Raw genomic sequence first — 24,692 nt, 5'->3', positions numbered from 1 at the left:
GAAGAAATGTCTCGAGATTCTGAAGGTTTTTTTCTCCCTCCTATTTGCACCAAAAGGAAGGCGGCCTTTTTTCACTCTTGCCGTCTCGAAAGCCCCTTTGCCGAATAATTGTCCTTTTAAGCCATACGCATCACCATATGAGTTACAGTTTGTCTCGCGGAAAAAGGATATAATGGGTACGGTACTTCAGAAAAAAAGTCCCCTACAAAGAGAGGTCACTTTGAAAGAGCGAAGCAAAAAAAAAAAAACGGTCGCGACGTAACTGGAGAAGGCTTCCTGGCGCGGTTGGCGACAGTATGGTAACATTCATACGAACCCGAACAAAAAAATTGTGACTAATCTCCCGTTCCCGCGCGGATGTGTTCTTCCTTGTTTGCTGCTGGCGGCATCCCAGTCTGCGCGACCTACGGACTTGTGCTCGCGCGTAGATTGTTTTAGCGTCGGGTTAGGACGAAGGCTTCTTTTTTACGCCATCCCTATGTCTCCCGACGGCGACGACGAAGAAACACATTCCTCGACACTTTAGCGCTTCCGCCCGCGTGCCTCGGGAGACCAATTTCCGAGCTGATTATGATGCCACTTCCGGCAGGTTGCTCGAGAGGATGCGTCACCGGGGAAGGATTTTTGTATTTTTTTTGTTGTGTTTTTTGCTTTGTATCGCTTGCAATACGGCTGTTTTGACGCCTTGCGGAGATGTATTTTGGAGTGGGACTCGCGCGCTGGTTCAGTTATCAGTGAACCATAATTTGTTTGGTTGGGTTTTACGCGTATTAACCGTTGCTTGCTTGGCATGACGGTGCAGGAAAATGGTTGTTAAAAGTGAAAACATATGCTTTTAGTTTTCTAAGCACTTGCATTGTTGACTACATGGTGTAAAACCGGAATGAAACTCCAATTGGTCCTTTCGAAAGATTCTTTTGGGTAATGTATACCGTATAAAACCTACATTATCATATGTTTTGCGTATAATTGTTGTAATACCAACATACTTTTCAATGTTGTAATTTAAAGGTAATGTTGAACATGATGTACTGAGGTTTGTGAAACAAAATGCAACATGTATTGTATTGTTCCATAGTTCTTCTCTGGTCTTCAAACTTACTAAACTCATATTGTTTGCCTTCAAGGCTTTCACATTCTTGGAACGGATTGTGTTTTCCAGTCTTAACTAACAAATGCACTTTATCATACATGAGTTTGATGACTTATCTTGCACTTCAAATCCTCTTTTGTTTCTTATTTTTTTGTATGGTATTCTTATTTATATACGCTAAAAATCTTCAAATTTCGTGTTGTTTAGAATGTTGAAATAATGTACGCCACGAAATGGCAAACCTCACTTAGAAATGGTTCGAACTCTTCACTTTTCATTGAATGAGTTGCCATCATACGGAATACTATCTTATATCTTCAGCAACTCTGTTTTGTTGCCTTTTGTTGAAAGATGTGACATCATATTTCTCCAAAAGAATGACCAAATATATGTTTTAAGCATTAAGTTTGTGATTGTTATGATATTTTGGCGATGAAACTCATTTCTATACGGTGATACTTTGGATTGTTTTTGATTGTCATCATTTGGAATTATTTTCAGGAAGTTATCTTTCATCGGGTAACGGTTGTTAAACATTTAGCACATGCTCGTACTTGAGTTCCAGTTCATTCATACATCCCGCATGTTTCTAGGAAAATAAAACATGTGGTATTTAACGTCCGACATGGTCCAGAAATAGAATTCGGAAGCAAATGAAACTACAACAGCCTTCACCTTCACATTAAGAGTAAAGGGAGTCGCCTATGGAATGTTCATCCCCACCGACTGTTGAAAGGTCGTCAATTAGATCCATTTATTGGAGACATTACTCACCATCAGCTCGAATCCTTCTCAACGGTGCGGATAATTAAATTTGAAACACCGGTGCCACACGGTGGTTTGGGGGGTTATCTCCCCCCCAGCGTAAGCGGGTACGCGTGATGAATGACGAACAACGCCGAAGATCTTGTAAGATCAGCACTCCCCCCAGAGTGACACGAATGCGTTTAGTAGGTGGATAAGCACACACTAGCACGGAAGAGAAGAGAAATCTGCTATCGTATCCTTTTTCGACTGGAAATCAGCATCGAAATCATAAATGGCGTTGTCACTCAGCAGCCGAAGGGCATCGGTCGCGACGGGCCTGAGCTTGGGTCGGTAACCAAGCAGTCATGGTAACACGCTTGGCGTGGGAACCATGCAACAGGCTACCAGCAGTGGGCTGAAGCAAACACATATTCCTCGCTTCCAGGAGGAGGAACGCTTGTCGAAAATAACCCAACACCAGCAGCAGCAGCAGCGTGCATGTGAGTGTCTATTTTCCCAATTTTTGCCGGACGACCCTTTTTTCCTCCCTTCGGCGGCCATCCTTTGTATCTGGCTGGCGATGCTCGGCCCGACACTGCGACGTGTTTGTCAGCCGCCTATCAGAGCGTGTAATGTAGTTTTTCCTTCGTTTGCATTTTCACTCAACCCCGGGGGCAAAATGAGGGAAGAAATAGTGGGAAATTGAACTACCCCAGCTTTGAGCAACAAATCAACTAGTAAAGTCGGCTTTTTTAGTTCAGTAGTTCCGAATCTTCGATGGGCTGGCAAGAATGTCAACAAAATTAAACTTCTTTTCAAAACACATTGCTGACACAGAGCGGTAAAAGAAGCATTGAAAACGGACCCACAATACACCCGAGAGGAAGACTTATTTCGTTTTAATTAACTATTTAATCACTTTTAGAGCAGATGCACACGAAGAATGTCCTTGTCGAAAAAAGAAAATAACACATCTGGATCACTAGCGATCATACTGTTACATGTGGTTCCATGTGTTTGTTTTGTCGCTCTGCAAGAATTACTTAGTGAAAGGATCGTGTTTTAAGGGAAGATTTAATTAGAAATCAGACAAGACGGCAATGTAGAAAAACAACGACAAAAACCAAATCATTTCCTGATGTCCTAATGGATTGTTTTCCACTAAGCGGAAACCGATTTCCATCGGTGCAGATCGTTTTTATGAGGGTAGGGAAATGATCAGCCGGCGCTAAGGAATTTCCGTTTTTCCGTTTCCGGGAGCTCACTACAAACCACATGTGTCACAACATGGCAGGAAATGAAGCTCAGGAAATGAAGTAATCAATCATATCGGTCGAGAAAGTGTAATTTTGGTGGCATGGAATTGGGCAGGTTTTTTGGAATGGTTTGTTAGGAACAACTTTTCCTCAGTGATCTTCAATGGTGTTGGCCTAATCATTGGGTAATTCTTTATGCCCTGAAATATGCATCGACTGTTACATTACCTTACATTATATTCTAGACATAACAAAATATTATACGTAAAAATGTTAAGATGTAACATATTTTGAGAACAGTTTCATTCAAATAACTCATATAGTCATTTGTTTTTCTTCTAGCACGCAGTGCTGATTGGACTTCATTTATCAAATCAAAATCAAAACCTATACTGCAATCAACACAATTATTGCTTGAGTAAGATTTTCCTGGGATATAGTTTCAAGAGTTGCTGGTAATTTCCTCAGTTTATGTGTTTACCTTCTAGTTTAACGCATTATTTGTTACACCAATCTGTTTGTCCACGTTGACACTGTGTAAAGAGGGTCGTTAAATCATCTCGGTCGCAATTATATAGACGACTACTTCCAAGCATATATAACAAGATCATCCTTTCTTGGTGCAATTTAATCCATTCCCTTGTCAAAACTACCAACTTCAGCACAAGCTGTCTGTTTTTTTAGTTCGAGTGCCACCATGTCATGCAACTTTAAAAACTTCATTCGTCACGCTTCAAAGTATACTTACGGCACAATTCTACCCAAACATCAGACCAACACGGTGACATTCAACACCCGTCCCGGCCGATGGTTATCATCGAACTGAAAGGGAAAAGCTTCATCCAGTACAATGCCGTGCAGGGACTTCCATTGCAACCTTGCACGTCTTGGACCCTCTGCCATGGCGCGAAACACAAAAGCCAAAATCAATAAAACTGATCATCAATTTTTCTACCCTTCGATCGAAGACGTACCGGTGGGAAGGAATAAAAGGGATGAGTGTTATCCTTTCACACTTTTCGCCTTCGCAATCTTGTGTGAGAGGAAGAAATCCAACGGAACATCTGCCCCGAAGGGCCTCGAAGATCTTCCTTTGGGACACGGTGTAGAAGGCGCTAGATCATGACTTTGCCTTGCGCGTGTTACGTCTGCATCCTTTTCATCGTTGCAGGGTGTCAGTTTCTCGGTTCATTTTCCTTTCAGTTTGAAGAGTGGTTCTCTTCTTTTTACTCCTTCGCTACACCGTACAACCGTACACGATAAATCATTAACTCTTCCAAGAAACTCGATCGCGCGATCCTCTTTTTTCCCCCGCCGTTGAGGTTTCGGGTTGCGATTTGGCCATTTTCAGTCGGCATTTTGTGCCGGTGCGAACGACCCATTCGATCGCTCGATCGATCGATCGGTTGTGAGCTGATAATTAATTATCCTCACAGGCTGAAACCACTTCAACGAGAAGGACACGACCGTAGCGACGGAAACCATGCACGGAGCTGCACCACAGATGAAACTCATCATTGCGTGGCTAATTTTTTATTGCTTTCAGGTTCGACAGTACTTCTCCGCAATAGGCAAAAAAGTGTTATATTTCCGACCTTTTTTTAAGTTTAGATTTTTTCTTGTTATCGACACACCACGCACCCAAATGTGTCCTTCCCAAGTACGTGAAAGCTGAAACATTTTAGGTGACTTTTTTGCTTCTAGCTGATCGTCGTTTGTAAAGCAGGAAGAGAAAGGCTCACCGTGATGAAACGATAATTTATGATGCAAAAAGCAAGCAGAGCGAGCGATGCATCTGTGATTCTTTTTTTAAATTAACTTGTTTCCTGGTGACGCTTTCGGGATGCTGTTATGCTCCAGTAACACGCTTGCCTGTAGAATGCTAACGAGTTTTTAAGCCCAAAACCGGGAAGTTGTGCTCGAAGCCATACCAAATCGTGCCACAAAAGCTTATGCGTTGCGTATGGTCACGAGGCCCAGGGCGTCCTGAAACGGTATCGGATGTATCCTTCTACCCCGTTTCTTCGTATACCCGTTACCCTGGGTCAGCGGGAATTCTTATCCTTTCGCATTGTTCTGCGAAGGAGTTTTCGAAGACGAAGGAAATCAGCATGATTCCAATGCTGCTGTTGCTACCCCTGCTGGAATGTGCTGCACGTGGGTAAAGAAAAGAGCATCGGACATTAATGCAGCGCACACAATTTTACAAAACCAACACAACTGTGCTTGTGGATCCGATGGGCCTCGAATAATCGGTAATAATGTCCTATTCTACTTTATATTTTATTATTTCCCGTTCGGTCCATTGTGCAATATGGCCGACCGTCCCCGGTGTCCCCGCTGTTTGCTACGCAGCCCCGGGGCAGACCGAAGCGGTGATACCAAATGTTCGGAAGGGTTTACCGAAGGGTCATCTTTTGGGCCTCTTTTTTTTGCTGGCCAGCTTGCGTAACTCATTCAGGCGGAATTACAACCCTTACCGGGCCACAGCAACTGTCCCTTTGCAATTAATGGGTGAGTTCTTTTTTTTGTTCGTTGCTCTTCTGAAGGGATAACGTGTGCAACTGGCCAGTGTGGTGGACATTCTTTCATGCACAGTCTTTTTTTTTGGCACAAAAGGGTCAGGACACCCCACTGCGGACGCATAAGGACTGGAGCGGTCATTAGAAGAGGGACAGGCTTTATACGCATCCGTGCTGTCCGAGCAACAATGCGCAAGAGTTGCACATTTTTCTGGTGACGGGGTTGCTTGGTTTGCTCAGTTGAGCGTGCACCTTTTGGACAGTGAAGCCTCTGGACGGTTTCTGGCCATGACTTATGTACACATAGCCGATACAGGACGTAGTTTGTATGTGAGGAAACTTAAAAAATGGTTGTATTGATGACGGGTTGTCTGTTTTGTGATATGAATTAGCTCTATTTTTCTCCAGCAAGTTTGTACGTATAAAAAGTATAAGATTAGGCCTTAGACGACTCCATTTTTGAATTGTGCTAAAAACTGTTACGATAAAACATAAATAATTATTCTCTCTTCTTTTTATTGTTGAGGATTGTTAAAATAGTTCATTTTTATCCTGGCTTTGTATAATTCAATTAACCTTGTATCAACATGATTCTTTTTTTCTTAATTGGCATAAAGGATAGCTTCAGATGCTTACCACTGTCGTCGAAGTTTATTTATATTTAATGGGATGAATTGAAGGGCCTTAACGAAATCTAATGCTTGTATTTTGCTCACTGTCATCATTCGATCATCGAAATCAAACTGACATCTTTACCAGTGACTTGAACAATTATTCCAATCGTATGGTGACATCTTTAACATAAGTTATTGTGCCACACTTCAGCAGTGAGAACTCCAATGTTTTTTTGAGTAAGTGAACTTATTGAGTTTATGCAATCTCTTATTCTTCAAGTAATAATGATCTGTTCCAAAACCGTTTTTTTATCATACAAAACCACAGCTCCACCCTTTATTGCTTATGAATATCCAAATCGCTCATGCACGGCTGTTCGGCCACACCGGCATCGACGAAATCTTGGTACGGAATCAAATCTTCGTACGGTTCCACATCCACCATACTATCACGCACCCCTTCCACATCGCGAAAAACGCGCAACAAGTTCTCACCCGCCAGCTTGCGCAACTCTTCCCGCGTCCAGGGCGCAAAGGTGGTCCCGTTCTTATACACACCCTCGGCTAGCATATCGAACAGATCAGGGTACTTGGAAACATCGTCCAGATCATCGGGTACTGCAGTAACTCCATCAAAGTCTCCACCGAGTCCAATGTGGTTCGGTCCGGTGACGCTTTTAATATAGTTTAGATGCTCTGTAATGTAAATAGTTGTTAATAATCTCTTTGCTTTAAGTGTATCTCGTAGCAAGTAAACCTACCGATCACATTGTCAATCGACCGTCCCCCAACAAAGCCCGGATAAAAGTTCACCATTATGATGCCATTGTTCTGCACCAGCTGCTTCAGCACATCGTCTCGCACGTTGCGATGATGGTTGAAGACGGAGTACGACGACGAGTGGCTAAAGATGACGGGCGCTTTCGTGTGCTCCAGCACCTCCACCATCACCCCGTGGCTGACGTGCGACACATCGATCAGCATACCGAGCCGGTTCATCTCCCACAGCACATTCCGGCCCCAGCCCGTTACGTTTCGCAGCGTCGCTTCCGGCTGATCGTCGATCGGTGACGCATCCGCCCACGGCGTATTGCACGAGTGCGTTAGCGTCATGTACCGTACGCCGAGCTCGTAGAACATGCGCAACACCGCCAGCCGGGAATCCATCGAATGGCCACCCTCAACCGCAATCAGCGAACCGATCTTTCCCTCCCGGAACGCTGCCATAATGCCCTCGGTCGAGGTGACGTACCGCATGTACTGCGGGTACTTGCGCACCATCCGCTTGATCACGTCGATCTGTTCCAGTGTGCGTTCGACCGCATCCTTGTACTGGTTGTTGCAGCCAACGTACGCCACCCAGAACTGGGCGCCGACTTTGCCCGCCTGCAGTCGTGGAATGTCCGTGTGGCTGTTGGTGGCTGGACCCCAGACGGGATGTGCTTTCAGGTCGGCGTTAAGCTCGAAGTTGTTGATCTGATTCCGCTCGTAGTTGTACAGATTCCAGGGCAAATCGTTGTGGCTGGGATGGGACAAACAGGTGGAAAAGATGTGATCATTATTGAAGGTTGGATAGGATCTCGCCACGAAGGCATACTAACCCATCAATCAATGGCACCTCGTCCAGCACTGTCCGGCCGAAAAATTGATTAACCTGTGGCGCTAAACTGTTATCGGTGCCGCTGTTCGTCGCTATTGGAACGGCAATAGCCACCGCGAGCACAGCCAACAGTATCAACACACCCATCGTTAGCGTCTTTTTGTATGCCATTACTGTAAAATTTGAAATACAGTTTATTTGAACAAGATAAAGTTTTAAACAAAAAGAAAGAATTTAGTTGTTAGTTTAAAGAATTTCTTTAGAAGTCATAAAAAAAATTATTATATATGTTAAAATAAACACAAAACTTGACATTCACATGCAAATAGAATGCTAATGAAAGTTTCGCTGGAAATCATTAATTTCCAGTTACAATGGGCATGATGACATCTTGCTTTTGTAGTTCATCATGACTATGCAGCTTTAACACGCAACATCGATCACGTTGTCGCGAGAACATGCTTCACTTAACTAAAACACCCTTCATAACCTCAATCTATCTTATATCATCGCGCGAAACCAACGGCTATCACATTCTATGTCTCTCTTAATTTGCTTGTACCACACTGATCACAATCAACAACTCGTTACCACTTGTCGCCTACACGCTAATTACCTTTAGCAAGACACGACATCTTACTCCTCTAGTGTCTGGACTGTCTCACGCAACTGCCCGATCACTACTAAACCCGTCCGGTAGTGGCGCGCGCGACCTGAACTCGCGGTCTCACCGTCCCACTTTCCCGTGTACTATAGTGATATGATAATGGTTGTAAAATAATTACGACTTACCCGGCTTTACCTAACGCGAATCGGGGCTCTATCGTCATTCATCTCGTAAGAATGATAAGCCGAGAGTACCGGCAGAGAGAGATACTAAACAAAGGGTGGAGAGATATACATACCAAAGAGGGCAATTGTATTTGATATCGATTAAGACCAGGCGTCTGTTGTAAAAGCGATTATAATGACAATCGGTTGTCGGAGTGTCTATCAAAACAGATAATGGATGAGATAGCACTTTACAGCTTCTTGCTGTTTTTTTTAACCTTCTTGACGTCTTTACTTTATTTATACGTAATTATACTGACGCTCCTCAGAAGCCTAGCTCTTGTGCATCTCCATATCCGTCAGGCAGGGCTGATCTGCTACATTCGCTCTCACGAACTCTTCGTACGGAATAAGATCCTCGAACGGGTCCTCCTCCACCAAACTGTCCCGGATGCGTTCGACCTCGCGGAACACACGCAGCAGATTCAATCCGGCCAACTTCTGCAGATCCTCACGCGTCCACGGTTCAAACGTTTCCCCCGTGCGCAGCACACCGTCCGCAAGCATATCGAACAGATCGGGATACTTCGAAACATCTTCCAACCCTTCCGGTGTAACGGCCACCCCGTTGTAGTCCCCTCCGAGCCCGATGTGATCGACACCGGTAATGCTGCGTATGTGGTTCAGATGCTCTGGAGGAAAACAAAAATAATTGCACATAAAGTCCCCTTTCGAAAAATCCCCCTCCCGTTCGCTCCATCTTCAACTCACTGATAACGTCATCGATGGTATTTCCCCCGACGAATAGGGGGTAGAAGTTGACCATGACAATGCCCCGCTTGCGGGCCAGCTCCCGCAACACATCGTCCTGCACGTTGCGATGATGCTCGAACACGGCATGGGCCGACGAGTGGCTAAAGATAACGGGTGCCCGACTGTGCGCCAGCACGTCCCGCATCACCCCGTAGCTGACGTGCGAGATGTCGATCATCATGCCGAGCCGGTTCATCTCCCAGATCACATGCCGACCCCAGGCGGAAAGGTTGTTCAGGGAGGGGGCCGGTACCTGCTCATCCACCGGCGATGCATCGGCCCACGGAGTGTTGCAGGAGTGCGTTAGGGTCAGGTAGCGTACACCGAGCTCGTAGAACAGCCGCAACACCGCCAGCCGGGAATCGATCGAATGGCCACCCTCCACGGCGATCAGTGAGGCAAGCTTTTTCTCCCGATACGCCTCCATAATACCGTCCGCGGAGTCGGCATACTTCAGATCGTTCGGGTACTTCCGGATGATGCGCTTGGTGACGTCGATCTGTTCCAGCGTGCGTGCGACCGCGTCCTTGTACTGCGTGTCGGCACAGCGGATATAGGCCACCCAGAACTGGGCACCCAGTTTGCCCTGCCGCAACCGGGGCAGGTCTGTGTGGCTGGTGTTCACATTGGCCCATACGGGGTGCTGCTTAAGATTGGAGTCGAGGTTGAAGTGATTGATTAAATTCTTCTCCACCAGGTATATGCTGAAGGGCAGATCGTTATGGCTGTGAATGAAATCAGAGAGTGTTGTGGTTCAAGATCGATTCTAATTGTCACGAGAGTCAAGAGAGAGTATCATTACCCATCTATGAGTGGCACTTCATCGAGCACTTCTCGGCCGGAGAACTTCCTTGGCTTCGGTGCTTCATCATACGAGTTTACGACAGCGATCGGTACGACGATGGCGCAGATCGTTATCACTACCGCAATCACGCAGGCGGTGAGCAGCTTTTTGTTGCTTAAAACTGTTGTACTTTTATTCATAAATTTCTAGTTCCCAACGTTTGAAAATGCTTAATACTCACTTGTTTGAAAAATCATCCCGAAAACGGACCCTTACCTCACCGACGCTAACGACCTACTGAAGTGAATGTGCTTCTGACGACTGGGGCGGATTAGATAGCACACAGCTGGCGCAAAGATACTGATTCCAGGTGCTTTTATTACCAATCGAAATGATAACGCCACACCATCATCACTGATTACACGGATCGACTATAAACAATTTTATTTCAATCTAACGCATCTTCCGAGTCATCGTCTTCGAACGGTTGCTCGTGCGAGAGTTGCAGCTTCACCCGCTCTACTTCGTCGAACACGCGCAGAAAGTTTACTCCTGCAAGCTTATTGAGTTCTTCTTCGGACCATGGTTGGAATGTTTCCCCATCGGCGTACTTTCCTTGCTGGAGGGCGTTGAACAGGTTTAGAAACATGGACACATCCTTCAACCCATCGATGGCGCCATCGAAGCTCTCAAATCCACTCCCAATTCCGATGTGATCCGATCCGATGACTTCCCTCAGGTAGTTCAGATGCTCTGCAGACAACAGAGCCCGATCGTAGTACTGATTGATAACGTGAATCAATGATCCTACTCACCAAGCACATTATCGATTGTGTATCCTCCCAGAATCTCCGGGTCGAAGGTTATCATAATAAGGCCTCCCTGTGTGGCAAGCGGGATCAGTACGTCTTCCTTCACGTTTAGATGGTGCTTGTTGATAGCGTACGCCCCGGCATTGCTGAAAATGACCGGGGCCCGGCTGTACCGCAGCACATCCAATGCTGCCCCGTAGCTTGCATACGACAGATCCACGATCATACCGAGACGGTTCATTTCCCACACAACCAGGCGTCCCCAAAGGGAAAGATCCGTTCTCAGGTGGGTAGAATCGATGTCCATGATGTCAACGAGCGATGAGTCAACCCAGTTGCAGCAATTTTGTTCCGATGCCAGGGGCATACATCTTACGCCGAGTGCATACAGTGAACGTAACAGTCCGAGCTTCGAGTTGATCGTATGTCCGCCTTTCACAGCGATCAGGGACCTTATTTTTCCCTGCCTAATAGGATCCAGTATCTGAGTTAGGGATGTGACCCGCGAAATATCATGGTGGTGTTTTTCGATCAAACGATTTAGTGTGTCGATTTGCTCAAACACTCTTTGTGTCGCTTCAGAGGGAGAATCGGTACAGTTTGCACCGACGTACCACATCTGGCCATATACATGTCCAGCTCGGAGACGGATCAGATCCGTGCGGGAGGTGTTAATCTTGCTCCAAACGAGATGCCGCCGCAGGTCCCAGTTGAGGTCAAACTCTCGTAGGTTATTGTTGGTAACATTAGCTACGTTCATAATCAGTCTGTTGTGTCTTGAATGCAAAAGAACAAATTTAGAACAAAATAAAAACGAGAAAAATATACACATTTTTACTTACCCCACAAATATTAGTTTGTCATTCCTTTCAATCCTTTCATCGGCATTCAAAACATTTCCAAAAAATATCAGGCAAGAAATTAACGCAAATAGAAGCCCACCCCACATTAAAAGAGATGGAGAATAGTCTGAAAAGATAGAAATTGACTATTAATTTGCAAATTCAAACGGTCATATTAAATTGGAATTTTCTTTTAAAGCGAAATCTTTCATGAAACATTTCAACTCATATTTCAACACATTGTAAATTGATATTTTTACCGTTATATTAATTGTTAGCACATTGTAACAATTTTATCAACTTGAAATCGATTTTTGATGCCCAAAACTGTGTATTTTAGCTACAGAACAGAACAATAACCAAAATTGTTGAAATAATTTTCCACGGTTTTCGAAATTGAATGTGACATTTGATTCGAACTTGATGTTTACGTTCAATTTGACAGCCAAAACAACACGGACGGGTTTGTTTACTTGTTGTGCCGGTGGTTTTTTTTGCATACCAGCAAGCAACACGTTTCTTAGTGCACCGATATGGTCGATTTAAATAGTTTAACGTTAAAGTTTAACACAAAACTCGAACCGGCTTTCAGTTTACCACAATCCTGCTACATTTGGCCGAAAGCAAGTGAACGAAATCAATGGACACTGTTTCCTGGAGTGCCGGCCGAATGCCGTCTACAGAATGGTCGCCGCTTGCTATGGCGCGTCTATTCGCACCTGGATGGAAATTCTACGCACCGAGAAGCTTACTTTGCCTACCAGACGGTAGAATTGGAAATAGAAGCCCCGGCGAGCGACATCGCCAGTGAAGAAAACATCCTGGTGGAGATACGACCAATACAACCAGCGCCAGAAGACTTCCAAGCAGTGACCGTCGACGTTCAGCTGGATTGTTCGCGTCTTAAGGTGGATCTACTGCTGACGAAAGAGTGCCTGGCAGACACATTGGCAACATTTCTTAAAGGAACGTTCTTCTGTAAAGGTTGTCGGATCGATTTTACCGGCTGCCTTCGTGACAGAAACATGGGAATTTGTGGTGTTTATGTGAAGGAAACACAGGGACCATCCGTGTACGGTGAAGTGGACCGACACACGGTGATAAAAATCGACCAAATACTCTACCACCCGGCAACGCTCACACAGAAACCATTGGGAGGCATCGACGGTGTACGGGAGCAACTGGAAGCAGCCCTAACCGAAAGCCGCTCTCTTCTCCTAATCGGGCCGAGTGGATCCGGCAAGTATAGCTTGGTGAAATCGGTCATCAGTGAGAGAAATCTCCCGCTGTTTGAAATTCGCGGACTGCACTTTCTCCGATCGTTGCCCGGGGAAACGGAAGCGGAACTGCGGCAAACGTTCCTTCGATTGCGCCTCTTTCAGGAGCTCATCGAGCGGGAGAAACCCGCCATTCTGCTGGTGAAAGATATCGATACCATCTGTCCAAAGATTGGTGCGAAGAAAGGCGAAGACGTCGTCAATATCGCGCGGATCGCATCGCAGTTTCTATCGCTCGTCGATCAGTACAGGGAGTCGGCGGAGAATGTTATCATCATCGGGACAACGTCGAGCGTGGAAAGTATGGACACGCGCCTTCGCCGTCCCGGCCGGTTAGATAAGGAAATTACTCTCGGCATCCCGTCGAAGGAGCAACGGATTGATATATTACGTTGCTTTTATGCTACTGCGCGAGGTACGCTCACCGACGAACAGCTGGACCTGGTCGGACAACGAACGGCGGGCTACGTTGGGGCAGAGCTGGAGCTGCTCTACTACAATCTCGTACGGGAGATGCACAAGCAGCAACTTCCGTTCGAAGAGGCCCTCGCCGAGATACAGAAGAAGCACCGACCGAGCAATCTGCGCAATGCTACAGGCCTCGTGGGCAGAGAGGCCACGCTAAGTCTCGATTCTTTCGGCGGCATGGATGAGCTTAAAGCGCTGCTGAGACTTTGCATAGTCGAGCAGCTGGCAAACCCGGCACGCTTTCAACGGCTTGGCATTCACCCACTGCGCGGCATACTTCTGTACGGTCCGCCGGGTTGTGCGAAGACCACACTCGCCAAATGTTTGGCGGCGGAAACCGGCATGACCTTCCTGTCCCTGTCGGCGGCGCAAGTTTACTCGCCCTACGTGGGCGATGCGGAGAAGCTTATCACACGCGTGTTTAACGAGGCGCGCACGAATGCACCGGCGGTAGTGTTTTTGGATGAAATCGACTCGCTCGTCGGCAATCGTGGCACGGGCGGTATGAAGGGTGGCTCCGGTGCCGTCAATATGGGCGTCCTGTCGACACTGCTGATGGAGATGGATGGTATCGGGCAGGCGGAACAGGCGGCCAGTGCGCTCAGCGAAGATGCGAAGCGGGTAGTTGTGATTGCGGCCACCAATCGACCCGATATGGTGGACGACGCATTGCTGCGACCGGGCCGGCTAACCAAATTGATCCACGTACCGGCACCGGACGGGAAGGGACGGTTGGAAATATTGCGAAAAATAGCGACCAACGTGCCCTTTGCGGAAGACGTTCAGTTGGAGCTGGTGGCGGAACAGACGGAACGATACTCCGGCGCTGATCTGCAGAACCTTTGCACCCAGGTAATGGAAGGAGTCTTTTTTCGCCTTCGAGAAAAGTTTTTATAGTTTGCTTTGCACTTCTTTTAGGCGGCACTGAATGCGGCAACGGAAGATTTAAATGCAACCGTCGTTACAATGGCACACCTTCGGAGTGCGTTGCAAGACGTTCGACCCTCGTTGACTAAGGAACAGATCGATTGGTATCACAGCTACGAGGCAAACCGGTTGCGATAGCAGGAATAAGTTTGTTATCCTTCTGCATACCTCCAGCTGAGTAGATTTATTTTCGGACTCAGATAAAGCTAACAATCGGAAATCAATAGTCCAACGTAAATTTGATTAAAAAATGTCTCGGAATATCCGAACAGAGGAACTACAGGTTAACATTATTTATAACAATCTGCGAGCAGATTTTCCTTCGGTGTGCTATTTTCACGTGAAAAGGGCACATTATCTTACGTCAAATGATTGTCATTTGCTAACTGTATAGCAATTGTAAAAATCAAGTGTAACATTATGAGCGCCGATTGATTAGGCATTGGTTCGGTAGAATCAAGCAGGGATCGACTTTAAATGTATGTAAAATTTTGACATCTATGTTTTGCCATAGCAAAACATTTTGAACCTAAATGTACGAAATAGAAGCAATTTTTTATACATTTAAGGGCTGGTCTGGTGGTACAGTCGTCAACTCGTACGACTTCACAACATGCCCGTCATAGGTTCAAACCCCGTATAGACCGTGTCCCCATACGTAGCACTGACTATCCTGCTATGGTGACAATAAGTCACTGAAAGCCAAGCTCACTTCACCAGTGGGGCAGGCAGGCCTTGACCGACAACGGTTGTTGTGCCAATGAAGAAGAAGAATGTCTAATTATAGAGAAAATTGAATATTTATAAACACAGTGGAACGCTTTTCAGCCCGACTTATTGGGACTTCACCTTGCAAGGGCACTCGGATAATAGGGATAGTTGGATCAACGATGTTCAAACCTTCAAACATTTTTTAAACCTGTTTGATAACGATTTTTGGCACCAACTTTTGTAATTAACTGTCTCTTCTGAACTGCGCGGATGTACGGACATCCGGATTAAAGATACCCGGAGAAACGACGTTCCACTGTGTTTCCATACATTTTTAAGAATATAAGGCTTCTGGTTTATACCGTGACCACCGTTGTCGCCAGCAGTATTACAGGGTTTCGAATCATATAAGGGAATAGTTCAATCACTTAGGGGAATGTTGCAAATCGGTAGGGGAATGTTGCAAGCAAGCTGTGGATGTTTGCAATCACTTAGGGGAGTTGTGCAATCGATTAGGGGAATGTTGCAAGCGTACTGTGGAGCTGTAATCAGACTGTGGGTGCCGCTGTAAATACCTTAAAATATTTTCGTCAATCTTACTAACTTATCATGTTTAATTATGGCTCCGCAGCAGGATTTATTTAGTTAATCATGTGTACAGCAGAATCCCACACGAAAAGAACTCCAAACGATGTTTTTAAAAAAAACATCATCGGTATCAATTCGTAGTTTTTTACACCGGCACCCACAGTCTGATGACAGCTCCACAGTACGCTTGCAACATTCCCCTAATCGATTGCACAACTCCCCTAAGTGATTGCAAACATCCACAGCTTGCTTGCAACATTCCCCTACCGATTTGCAACATTCCCCTAAGTGTTTGAACTATTCCCTTATATGATTCGAAACCCTGTATAATGTACCACTCATAAATGACAATCAAACTTCAACTTAATCGTCGTACAACAAATCACCTTCTGAAATATTTCTCTCACTACCAATTTCCGATCACGTATCAAACAAATGTCCCGTACGACCGCGCGTGTGTGTGTGTTTGTGTGCTGGCGGGAAAAATGTTGTTAATGCAAATCGATGCATGATAAACGCCCGGAAAGCAACGCAATCGCTTCCCCGATAAGATCCCCCATATCAGGAGTGGACAACCTGTCCGATGCTTACCATTCTCTTCCGTTCGATGTTCAGTCGGCTGCTGTTGGATTGCCATCTGGTACCACTGTATGAGTCTTGTTTGTTTATTTTTTGCATAGCCCAGGCGCCGATGTGATGTCGGATGCCCTTTTTGGTGGAAATAACTTCCCCACTTTAACGACCGCTAACAGTTTGGAGGCAGCGTGTTCTATCAAGCAACAGCTTTTATCGTACTGAGCATCGAATGTGTTCGTCTAGAAGCGTACGTCCTGCGCCAGATGGTTCTATCGTTTGTATGCGTGTTAGAAAGGTATGTCCCGTTCAACATACGGTCGTGATACGGAGTCCCCAGCAGCTCCCCCATCCGTATCGATAAGAGCGCTTCCGATCGATTATCGCCTTCGCCAGTCTATTCATCGTGAAGATAGTAAGCAAGGGTGGGGCAGAGATAGTTAAGCTCACTCTTTACCAAACGTTGTGTCATGCACTCTTGCGCACTGTGAGTTACCTTGGCTTACTTAAGTCGTTTTCTCATTCCCAATTACAAAAGCTTAACTCTCTTGCTCTCCCAACAGTTGGCCAGAGTACTTTTGAAGAAGCGAACATACCTTACGTCTTGGCTTCGTACTCCTCGGGAATGTTCGGGTTTTGAAACATTCGGTGCCGTGCGCCATATCTTATCTAATCTTTTCCCATATGTTCCCTTTGCTACAGGTAAGAAGACAGAAAAAAGTCTCCAACAAAACAGTACCTTTTATCAGAAAGCTATAGAAAGCGAAGCCATTCGTTACCATATTGTGCTGAATGTGTACGAAAAACGCATATTAACAAGCGATGTTCGCGAACTCTGATAAAACAAACTACCCGTTGACGAGGAGATAGGGCCGGCTAGCCCAAGCCCGAACATCGTACCGATTCCGGCAAGACAGTCGATACAAGTTTGCGAACGTGACAGGACGTGGCATCATCATCCACGCGTGCTCTCAGGGTCGATCAATACAAGGTGTGACGCAGGCATTAGATCAAAAACGGTTCGAAATATAATCATTGTGGAATTCGGTGTGTTTTTACATTTTTAAACGTTAACTTCTGGATAGATCGTAATCCACAAATAACAGTGATTGAATTACTGAAATGTGACACTATATTGCGCACGGTTGCGCATACAACATTCAATCGATAAGCGGCAAGGCGAAAAGGAACCACCGATTCAACAAGGCGATTGTATTGTAATTGTACCAAATGGTCCGATAACGTCGCTGAATGATGGATTAATTGACGGGGAACTTTATTGATAGCCCCGTCGTTCTGCGCGAGAGCCGGGCGCGGATCGCAACCGCTTGGGCGTTGGAGGTTGGTGGCCATTATTGTGCCACTCGATTGAGAAAACGCGACGAAAAATCTCAGTTCAGTTATTTGAACCTTTATTAAACCTCGACGTGGGAACAACAGTCCGAGCTGTCGGTCTGGTGGTGACGTTAGTAGCAGAAGGCGACGTATTAGCAATATAGAATAAGGCGCTTGTTCGATTGGTCTGTGGTTTGATAAGAAGATGTTGTGAGTGTGATGGAATATTGTTTTAGGGTTGTGTTATTTTGCCTGTGCGCCAGTGTTATGATCTAAAAATTCGTTTGATATTCTTTTGAGCAGGCGTTAACGGCAATGGATTAGTGTGTAATGGCGTTGTTTCATTTTTTTCTCTCTCCACCCCTTTTAGTATGATTGAATATTTGTGCATGATGCATCCGAAGTCTTTTTGGAGGAGTGACTAACAGCAACGAAACGGTGTAAAGAGTGAATAACGAACGAATCAATATTTTGTGTGTGCCTGTGTTTGAACAGTATCGAACAGTGATGAGACGCAGTTATAATGGTGGTGAAGGGAATCGTGCTGCTTCTCGTCGTGTTGCTCGGTAGAGTATGGACTTTGATTCATACTGGAAGAGACGTCTATAATGACGAGAACTCTATGGAAATTAGTGCCTTACCGTCCCAGACATTTGATGATCTGGACGAATTAGACCAACGAATTGGACAGTGTCGTTTGAAGCCATTGAATATAACCGTTTCAAGATCGGTGGTGAATGTTGAAGAATGGAGCGATGAAAACGACGATAATGTGTTCTACCACTTGGAGGTGCAATGGATACAACCAAACGCAACCGAGTCTACCGCGAACTTGACAGCCTGGTTGATGCAAAACATTGCGCTCCCTGTGCAGGATCAGTGCAGTTTACTCAAACTGAAGGCCTGCCGGAGAGATCTGCGTACATCCGTATGTGTCTGTGGAGAATGGGAACCTCAGTGTGGTAAAATAACTGATATTGAAGTGATGGAAGTTGGAAACGATAATCCTAGCTACGTCCTTACATGGAAAGTGGAAGACCAAGCGTGTGTACATCGGTATGAGTTGCTGGTGGGAAGTTCCGTCATTCCATTGGACATTCCATTTGTTGGAATGTCAGGACTGCAGTCCGGAAAAAAGTATCGAGTGGTGCTGAAAATAATCTGCATAAATGCAAGCAAGGTGCAACATCTCCTAGAGATCTACGTAAAATCTCCAGTAAAGCGAACAACATCAAACCCATGGAGATGTGGCTTCGAGTTCTATGTACAACATCGCAATGGTATTGGCGAAGTGATCAATGACAACCCTAAAACATTCCAGTTTTATCACATTGCTCGTCCTTTCACAACGAGAAAAGTCTGTTCTAAATATGGACGAAAGGAGTCCTATAAGACTAAGACTCATGGGAAGCTATCTGTTTCCGACACGAACTTCCAACCCAATAGAGTTCCGGTAGATGTATCTACTCCACAATTCCCTCTTGATTATTTTGCTAAGACATCGCACATTGAATTACCATCAAACGCAATTCCAAAAGTGCTTTCGGCTATTCCACCTCTTTGTCCAGGTCTTCGGGCACGATCATCGTCCGGCGATGTAATCATCAAACCGCAAACCGTCGGACCCGTGCGTGATCTGCGCGCAAACACCGATCTCGACAGAAGCGTCCTGCTGACATGGAGACCGCCAAAGGAAGGTGCGGTTTGCGTCAAGGAATACCTTATCACGTGGTCCTCCGAAAGCGCAACTATCGATGCATCGAGAACAGTTTACAATGTGACTAACCTGGAGCCATGCATGACGTACGAGTTTACGGTGAACGCAATCGACCATACTAACGACAAGGGAACGCCAGAAAGCATTTCTGCTACGGTGCGTGAGCTCCAACAGCTATCCCAAGTGACGGAGCTGGAACTGAACGAGGTGGAACCGCGATCACTGTCCGTCAAGTGGAAACCTCCAACGAATGGGACGTTCTGTGTGGAGTCGTACCGTGTAGTGGCGTGGTATAACAATCCCGCAAACAGTGCAGATGTTACAGAAGTGTTTTCCAACACCACGACCGATCAGCACGTAACGTTTGGGGAGGTGATCGCTTGCATGTCGTACACGGTGCAAGTCATACCGATCTCCATCAGCAAACACGACGGTCTGAATGAGATCGGAACGATCAAAACGAAGGAACGAACGATCCTCTTCTACCATGTGGAGCCGATCCGTGCGATTGCGTTGAGTTCACGCAGTTTAGAGCTGTCTACGATGCTGCACAGTGAAAACAACAACAATTGTTTGTTGGTGACCGTAGCGTTCAACTGCACCAAGATGGTGGAAGGTGTACCAGATCCCGAATCGCAGGTACTAATTGCAGTAGATTGATTTTTCCCCCGAAACAGTGTATAGTATTTTACTTGGCCGTCTTCTACTTGGTTATAGGTCATCAAAGAGTTCGTCATTCCAAATGGCAACACTACCTTTGAAGGTATTGTAGAGCCATTGGTACCGTACTCCACGTACGAATGCAACGCAAAGATTCAGAACATTGCAGGCTGGTCCGATCCGACTCCAGCGTACACGTTTGTAACGGCCGAAGATGGTAATGCAAAATGATGATGATCCTCAGATGATCTTTCCATACTTTGTTGGTTTTCTCGCTTATCATTGTAGTGCCCGAAAGCCCAAGCGTGATTGAACTGGTCGGAAAGAACCGATCGATTGGTATCATATGGAAGGCGCCTACCGTGAAGAATGGAGTTGTCGTCCGCTATCGCATACACGTCCGTATGGTCGCTCCAGAGTACCCACTGCCCAAGCTGTGCGCTCCGCTGGAAGAGTTCAACGAAACGGTGGACCTGCGGGACGAGGTGAATCCCGACGAGTCACGCAGCTGGGATGGAATCGAATTTGAGCATGTGGTTGCCAAGCTGAATCCTTACACGCTGTACATGGTGCAGGTGGCTGCGGCAACGGGGGCTGGCTTTGGTCCGTACACCGAGCCGGTGGAGGTGGTCACTCTACCCGACGTGTCGAACGTGACTGCAAGCTTTCGGATCGATAAAATCGAAGGCCCCGAGCTGAACCAGACGTACAAATCGTCGGTATGGTTTGGCTGGGACTTGCCGTGCGGTTTGAACGGTAGGCTGAAGCGATTCGTCGGTGAGATGTACGGTATCCGCGAGCAGGATCCTTCCAATCCGCACGCCTTAACCTGGGAGGTAAATGTGGGTGAGGAGGAAGAGATACTGGATGTGTATAGCTACGTGGAAGATCGCCTGAAGCCTGAGTACAACTACACGGTAGCGATACGCGTGGAAGTGGTCGATGTGGAGGAGCTTAGTGATGAAGTGAAGGTCCAGTTCGAGTCACCGGCAGGCAGTATGTGCTGGACATTTGCATCTAGTCAAGGGCGTTCTTTTAACCATATTTTTTTGTTTCAGTTCCGTCTATTAATCAGAAGGAGGAATGGTTCAATGTGGACGTGTTTGAAGCACCCAATCCTACCAACACGGCCCGCATAATGCTCGGCAACATCACGCTCACGTCGGACATTGGCAGCATCCGCTACATGGCCCTGCTAGTTTCGGAACGGCTGTGCCAGCCCGACCCAACACCGCGTACGGACTTCATCAACAGCACTGGCGGTACGCAGTGGCCCAGCGTGTCGGATTGGTACTTGGCGAACGAAAAGCGCTGTGCGGAGCAGTACCAAACGACACCAAAGTTCTGGAATCCAATGGCTCGTGGCCAACGGGCGACGACCGATCGCGAAGCAGCAGGACTGATCGAGTACGTCATCGGGAAGGAAAATTGCGACAGGGGGCAGGAGTACTGCAATGGACCGCTGAAGCCGGGCACGGAGTATGCACTCATAGTGCGCATCTTTTCCCGCAGCGGGTACACCGACTCCGAGATGCAGGTATTCCGTACGGACTCACTGATTAAGGTCGGTTTAATTGTGAGCGCTGTGTTGGCGTGTCTGGTGCTAGCATTCCTCGGTGGTTTGTTTGTGGTGTGGCGCAAGCAACGGCTGCTGCTTCCCGCACAGCAAACGCGCGGCGCTCCCGCGGAAGAACCGGCCGACATACCGGTAAAGAACTTCCCGCACCAGTACGACGAGCTGTTTCAGTCGAACCGGGAAAAGGTGTCGAAAGAGTTCCAGGCCATCAACTACTTCTCCGACTTTGCGCTGCAGGACACGGTGAGCTTCCAGAGTGCGCGCGAGAATGAGCGCAAGAATCGATACGTCAACATCTTACCGTACGACTCGAACCGTGTACTGCTGGACAGCAATGAGGACGGCGAGGAGGGTGAGTATGGTGCGAACGACTACATCAACGCTTCGTTCATCGAGGGCTACAAGTACCAGCGGGAGTACATAGCGACACAGGGTCCCAAGCAGGAGACGTGCGCCGACTTTTGGCGGATGGTGTTGCAGTACGAGATCGAGTCGATCGTCATGCTGACGCAACCGATCGATCACGACAAGAACAAGTGCTGCCAGTACTTCCCGCGGTTCGACCAGTACACCGACTATGGGGACATTCGCGTCAAGTGCACGCAGGAGCTGAACCTATCGCTCTACTACAAGCGTCTGTTTCTCGTTTCGAAGGTATTGGAAATCGCTTGCCGATTGAAAGGATGACGCTCGGGTGACGTAGTAATAATAACGATTTTGTTGGTTTGGTTTGGCAGGGAAATCTAACGAAAGCGGTGTTCCACTATCACTTCCTCGAATGGCCCGATCACAGCTGCCCGGCCAGTACGGCGGATCTGATAAAGTTTTCCAAGATTGTGCGCGCGGAGCGGAAAAGCTACGCCATCCCGCTGGTAGTGCACTGCAGTGCGGGAGTCGGCCGTACCGGCACGTTCATCGCGCTGGACATTGTGCTCCAGCGGCTGCAGCAGGAGAAGAAGATCAACGTGTACGACACGGTAAAGCAGCTGCGGCGCCAGCGCGTCAAGATGGTGCAAACGCTCGACCAGTACACCTTCCTGTACCAGTGCTGTATGGAGTACGTGTCCAAGAGCAATCGAAAAAGTAAGGAAGGAGGGGCCACAAACGGAACGAAAACGTGCGGACAAATCGCATGAACATTGCATATTATTTAATTTTTTTTTCTTCTTTTGCAGAGCCAAAGACGAGCAACATCGAGATCATCAGGCGGGACGAGAAAGGTAAACAGCACTACCCGGATGTGATCCTGGAGGTGGAACAGCAGCACATCGCTGTCGGGAATGGCGGCAAGCCGTTGTTTAACATAAAGTTTCCCAAATCGGTCCACGCCGGCGGCTTGGCCAATGTCAGCTTTGCTCCGAACGAAATCGAAAGTGATAAATCCGTGTGAGGCAGCTGCAGCGAGTCAGTACTGCCGCACTAGCTAGGAATTTGTGTGTGTGTGTGTGTTTTTTTAATGTTCTAGGTTTTTTTGATATTGTATATTTTTTTAACTTAAAATATCGATCTGTTGTATTGTTGGTTTGCACTTACTGTGGATAATTTATAACGAATAAAGCATAACATTCGTGTACAAGCTTAGGGTAGTGGGGACAAAACACGTACGTTATTTAAATACTGCATCTAAATACTGTGGAATTGATCATTTTACATATACTGGAATTTGGGTTCGAATCGAAACTTTGCTCGGGGATTTTTTTCCACATTTTCTAACAACGGTAATTGTAAACGCTAAGAAAGCAAAACATTCAAACTTGGCAGGGCTAGCTAAATTATTCATACCATGAGGAAAGAAAACAAACAAAAAACAAAGAAAACACACTTTCGTGATACTTTTGTGGATTGGAATTAGAGGTGCGCATTTCGGTTCTTTTGAACGTGAACATGCTTTCGGTTCTTTCGTTGTTTTGCAAACGGAAAATATCTGTAAAACTACAAATTAATCTGTTGGTCTAATCTATTGATGCGTAATCCGGAGTGGAGTCGTGTATCAACTCTGACTCCAGTGGGCAAAATTGGAATCCGACTCCGGATCATTACCGGATACGACTCCGGATGAGTTTGAATGGGTCTTGATGTGAGCGTACACATGTGCCGTCCAAAACAACCGAAGTCATAGGAAATCATGAAAAAGTCTGCTCAATCGCGTTCCAGCGTCCACCCGACGTCTACCGAACCGAACCGAATAGCTGTGTTCTTTAAGCATGTGTGCGTTCAAGTAAGGCATAGAATATGTACGATGCAGTATAACTTTTTTTTTCTGTTTGCCATAATATTTACCTTTTCGGTCAGATTTAAAACCCTCTTTTCCTTGTATTTCCCGTATAAATAAAAAAGAAAGGCTATTTCAAGTTTTATTTCAACTTGAAAGGGAACGCACCCATCCAGAATTGTGGAAACGATAATGGATAGTCATGCTAGGAATAAGCAATTGCACCGCCAATCTAAATTACTCGCCCGGACTCGTCTGGATATGTTCGGACTCATCCAGACCCATCCAGACTGATCCAAACTGATCCGGAATGATCCGGAATCGGAGTCGATGGGTCGGGTGTTATTTGAAATCAACCATTCCTTGTCTCTTGTCTAAAAATGCAAATTTAGGGTTTTCTGTTCATTATTTCAAAATAATCATGATTCTTTCCACTCATTATAATATTTTTTTTCTAATTTTGATGTATAAAAAGAACCATAGCGCTCTTTTCTTGTGAACTGTTTCATTCATTGTTTAACATGAACTGAATGAACCGTACGGTTCTGGTTCATTTAGCACATCTCTTGTTGGAATGAGATTCTATGGCATACTTTATTTTTTATTCAGCAGGAACGGCTTCGGGTGTATTGACTCTGTGGCAGCCTTATTGAAGCATCTAAATCCCAATTAGTAATGGATTCGTTTACTAAATATGCCATAAACTCTACATCCCCAAATGACAATCCAGCCTGCTCTCACTATCCCGGATGACAATTTCAGCACGGAAAATCGGGTTGACATTTGATGCAAGT

At 46.2% G+C, this 24,692-nt stretch overlaps 4 protein-coding genes across 12 annotated transcripts in view; 2 read left to right on the top strand and 2 right to left on the bottom strand.

The window, feature by feature from the left end:
- Positions 1-23,314, top strand: part of LOC120900289 (phosphatidylinositol phosphatase PTPRQ) — a 190,992-nt gene extending 167,678 nt beyond the window's left edge. Inside the window, exons 1-8 of one of the 8 annotated variants that reach the window (XM_040307084.1) lie at positions 14,697-14,809; positions 17,101-17,389; positions 18,104-20,089; positions 20,168-20,327; positions 20,399-21,106; positions 21,169-22,340; positions 22,424-22,769; positions 22,862-23,314. In XM_040307084.1, coding sequence (XP_040163018.1) covers positions 18,257-20,089; positions 20,168-20,327; positions 20,399-21,106; positions 21,169-22,340; positions 22,424-22,769; positions 22,862-23,076 — 4,434 coding nt within the window. In that variant the 5' untranslated portion in view covers positions 14,697-14,809; positions 17,101-17,389; positions 18,104-18,256 and the 3' untranslated portion in view covers positions 23,077-23,314. The other 7 variants (XM_040307086.1, XM_040307090.1, XM_040307085.1 and 4 more) reach the window with 7 other exon arrangements.
- Positions 6,118-10,558, bottom strand: LOC120900295. The gene is made up of 8 exons (XM_040307098.1): positions 10,442-10,558; positions 10,219-10,381; positions 9,375-10,141; positions 8,950-9,295; positions 8,858-8,881; positions 7,834-7,986; positions 6,994-7,754; positions 6,118-6,928 (listed from the first exon to the last, which is right to left on the bottom strand). The coding sequence occupies exons 1-8, from the start codon at positions 10,455-10,457 to the stop codon at positions 6,570-6,572; spliced, it is 2,589 nt and encodes an 862-aa protein (XP_040163032.1). The 5' UTR covers positions 10,458-10,558; the 3' UTR covers positions 6,118-6,569.
- Positions 10,559-16,670, bottom strand: LOC120900293 (dipeptidase 1-like). Of its 2 annotated transcripts, none has more exons than XM_040307095.1 (4): positions 16,417-16,670; positions 11,855-11,981; positions 11,016-11,788; positions 10,559-10,953 (listed from the first exon to the last, which is right to left on the bottom strand). In XM_040307095.1, the coding sequence occupies exons 1-4, from the start codon at positions 16,460-16,462 to the stop codon at positions 10,649-10,651; spliced, it is 1,251 nt and encodes a 416-aa protein (XP_040163029.1). In that variant the 5' UTR covers positions 16,463-16,670; the 3' UTR covers positions 10,559-10,648. The 2 variants fall into 2 exon arrangements, with proteins under 2 accessions (XP_040163029.1, XP_040163030.1); XM_040307096.1 differs by lacking the exon at positions 16,417-16,670 and adding an exon at positions 12,115-12,348.
- On the top strand, positions 12,355-14,750 carry LOC120900291 (cell division control protein 48 homolog B). The gene is made up of 2 exons (XM_040307093.1): positions 12,355-14,451; positions 14,518-14,750. Exons 1-2 carry the CDS (start codon positions 12,388-12,390, stop codon positions 14,662-14,664), a joined length of 2,211 nt encoding a protein of 736 aa, XP_040163027.1. The 5' UTR covers positions 12,355-12,387; the 3' UTR covers positions 14,665-14,750.
- Positions 23,315-24,692: the final 1,378 nt, after the last annotated feature.

This window comes from Anopheles arabiensis, chromosome 3, assembly GCF_016920715.1.
Source record: "Anopheles arabiensis isolate DONGOLA chromosome 3, AaraD3, whole genome shotgun sequence".
NCBI classification, from domain to species: domain Eukaryota; kingdom Metazoa; phylum Arthropoda; class Insecta; order Diptera; family Culicidae; genus Anopheles; species Anopheles arabiensis.
The sequence above is the reverse complement of the archived record's forward strand: the minus strand, read 5'-3'. Positions and strand labels throughout refer to the sequence as shown.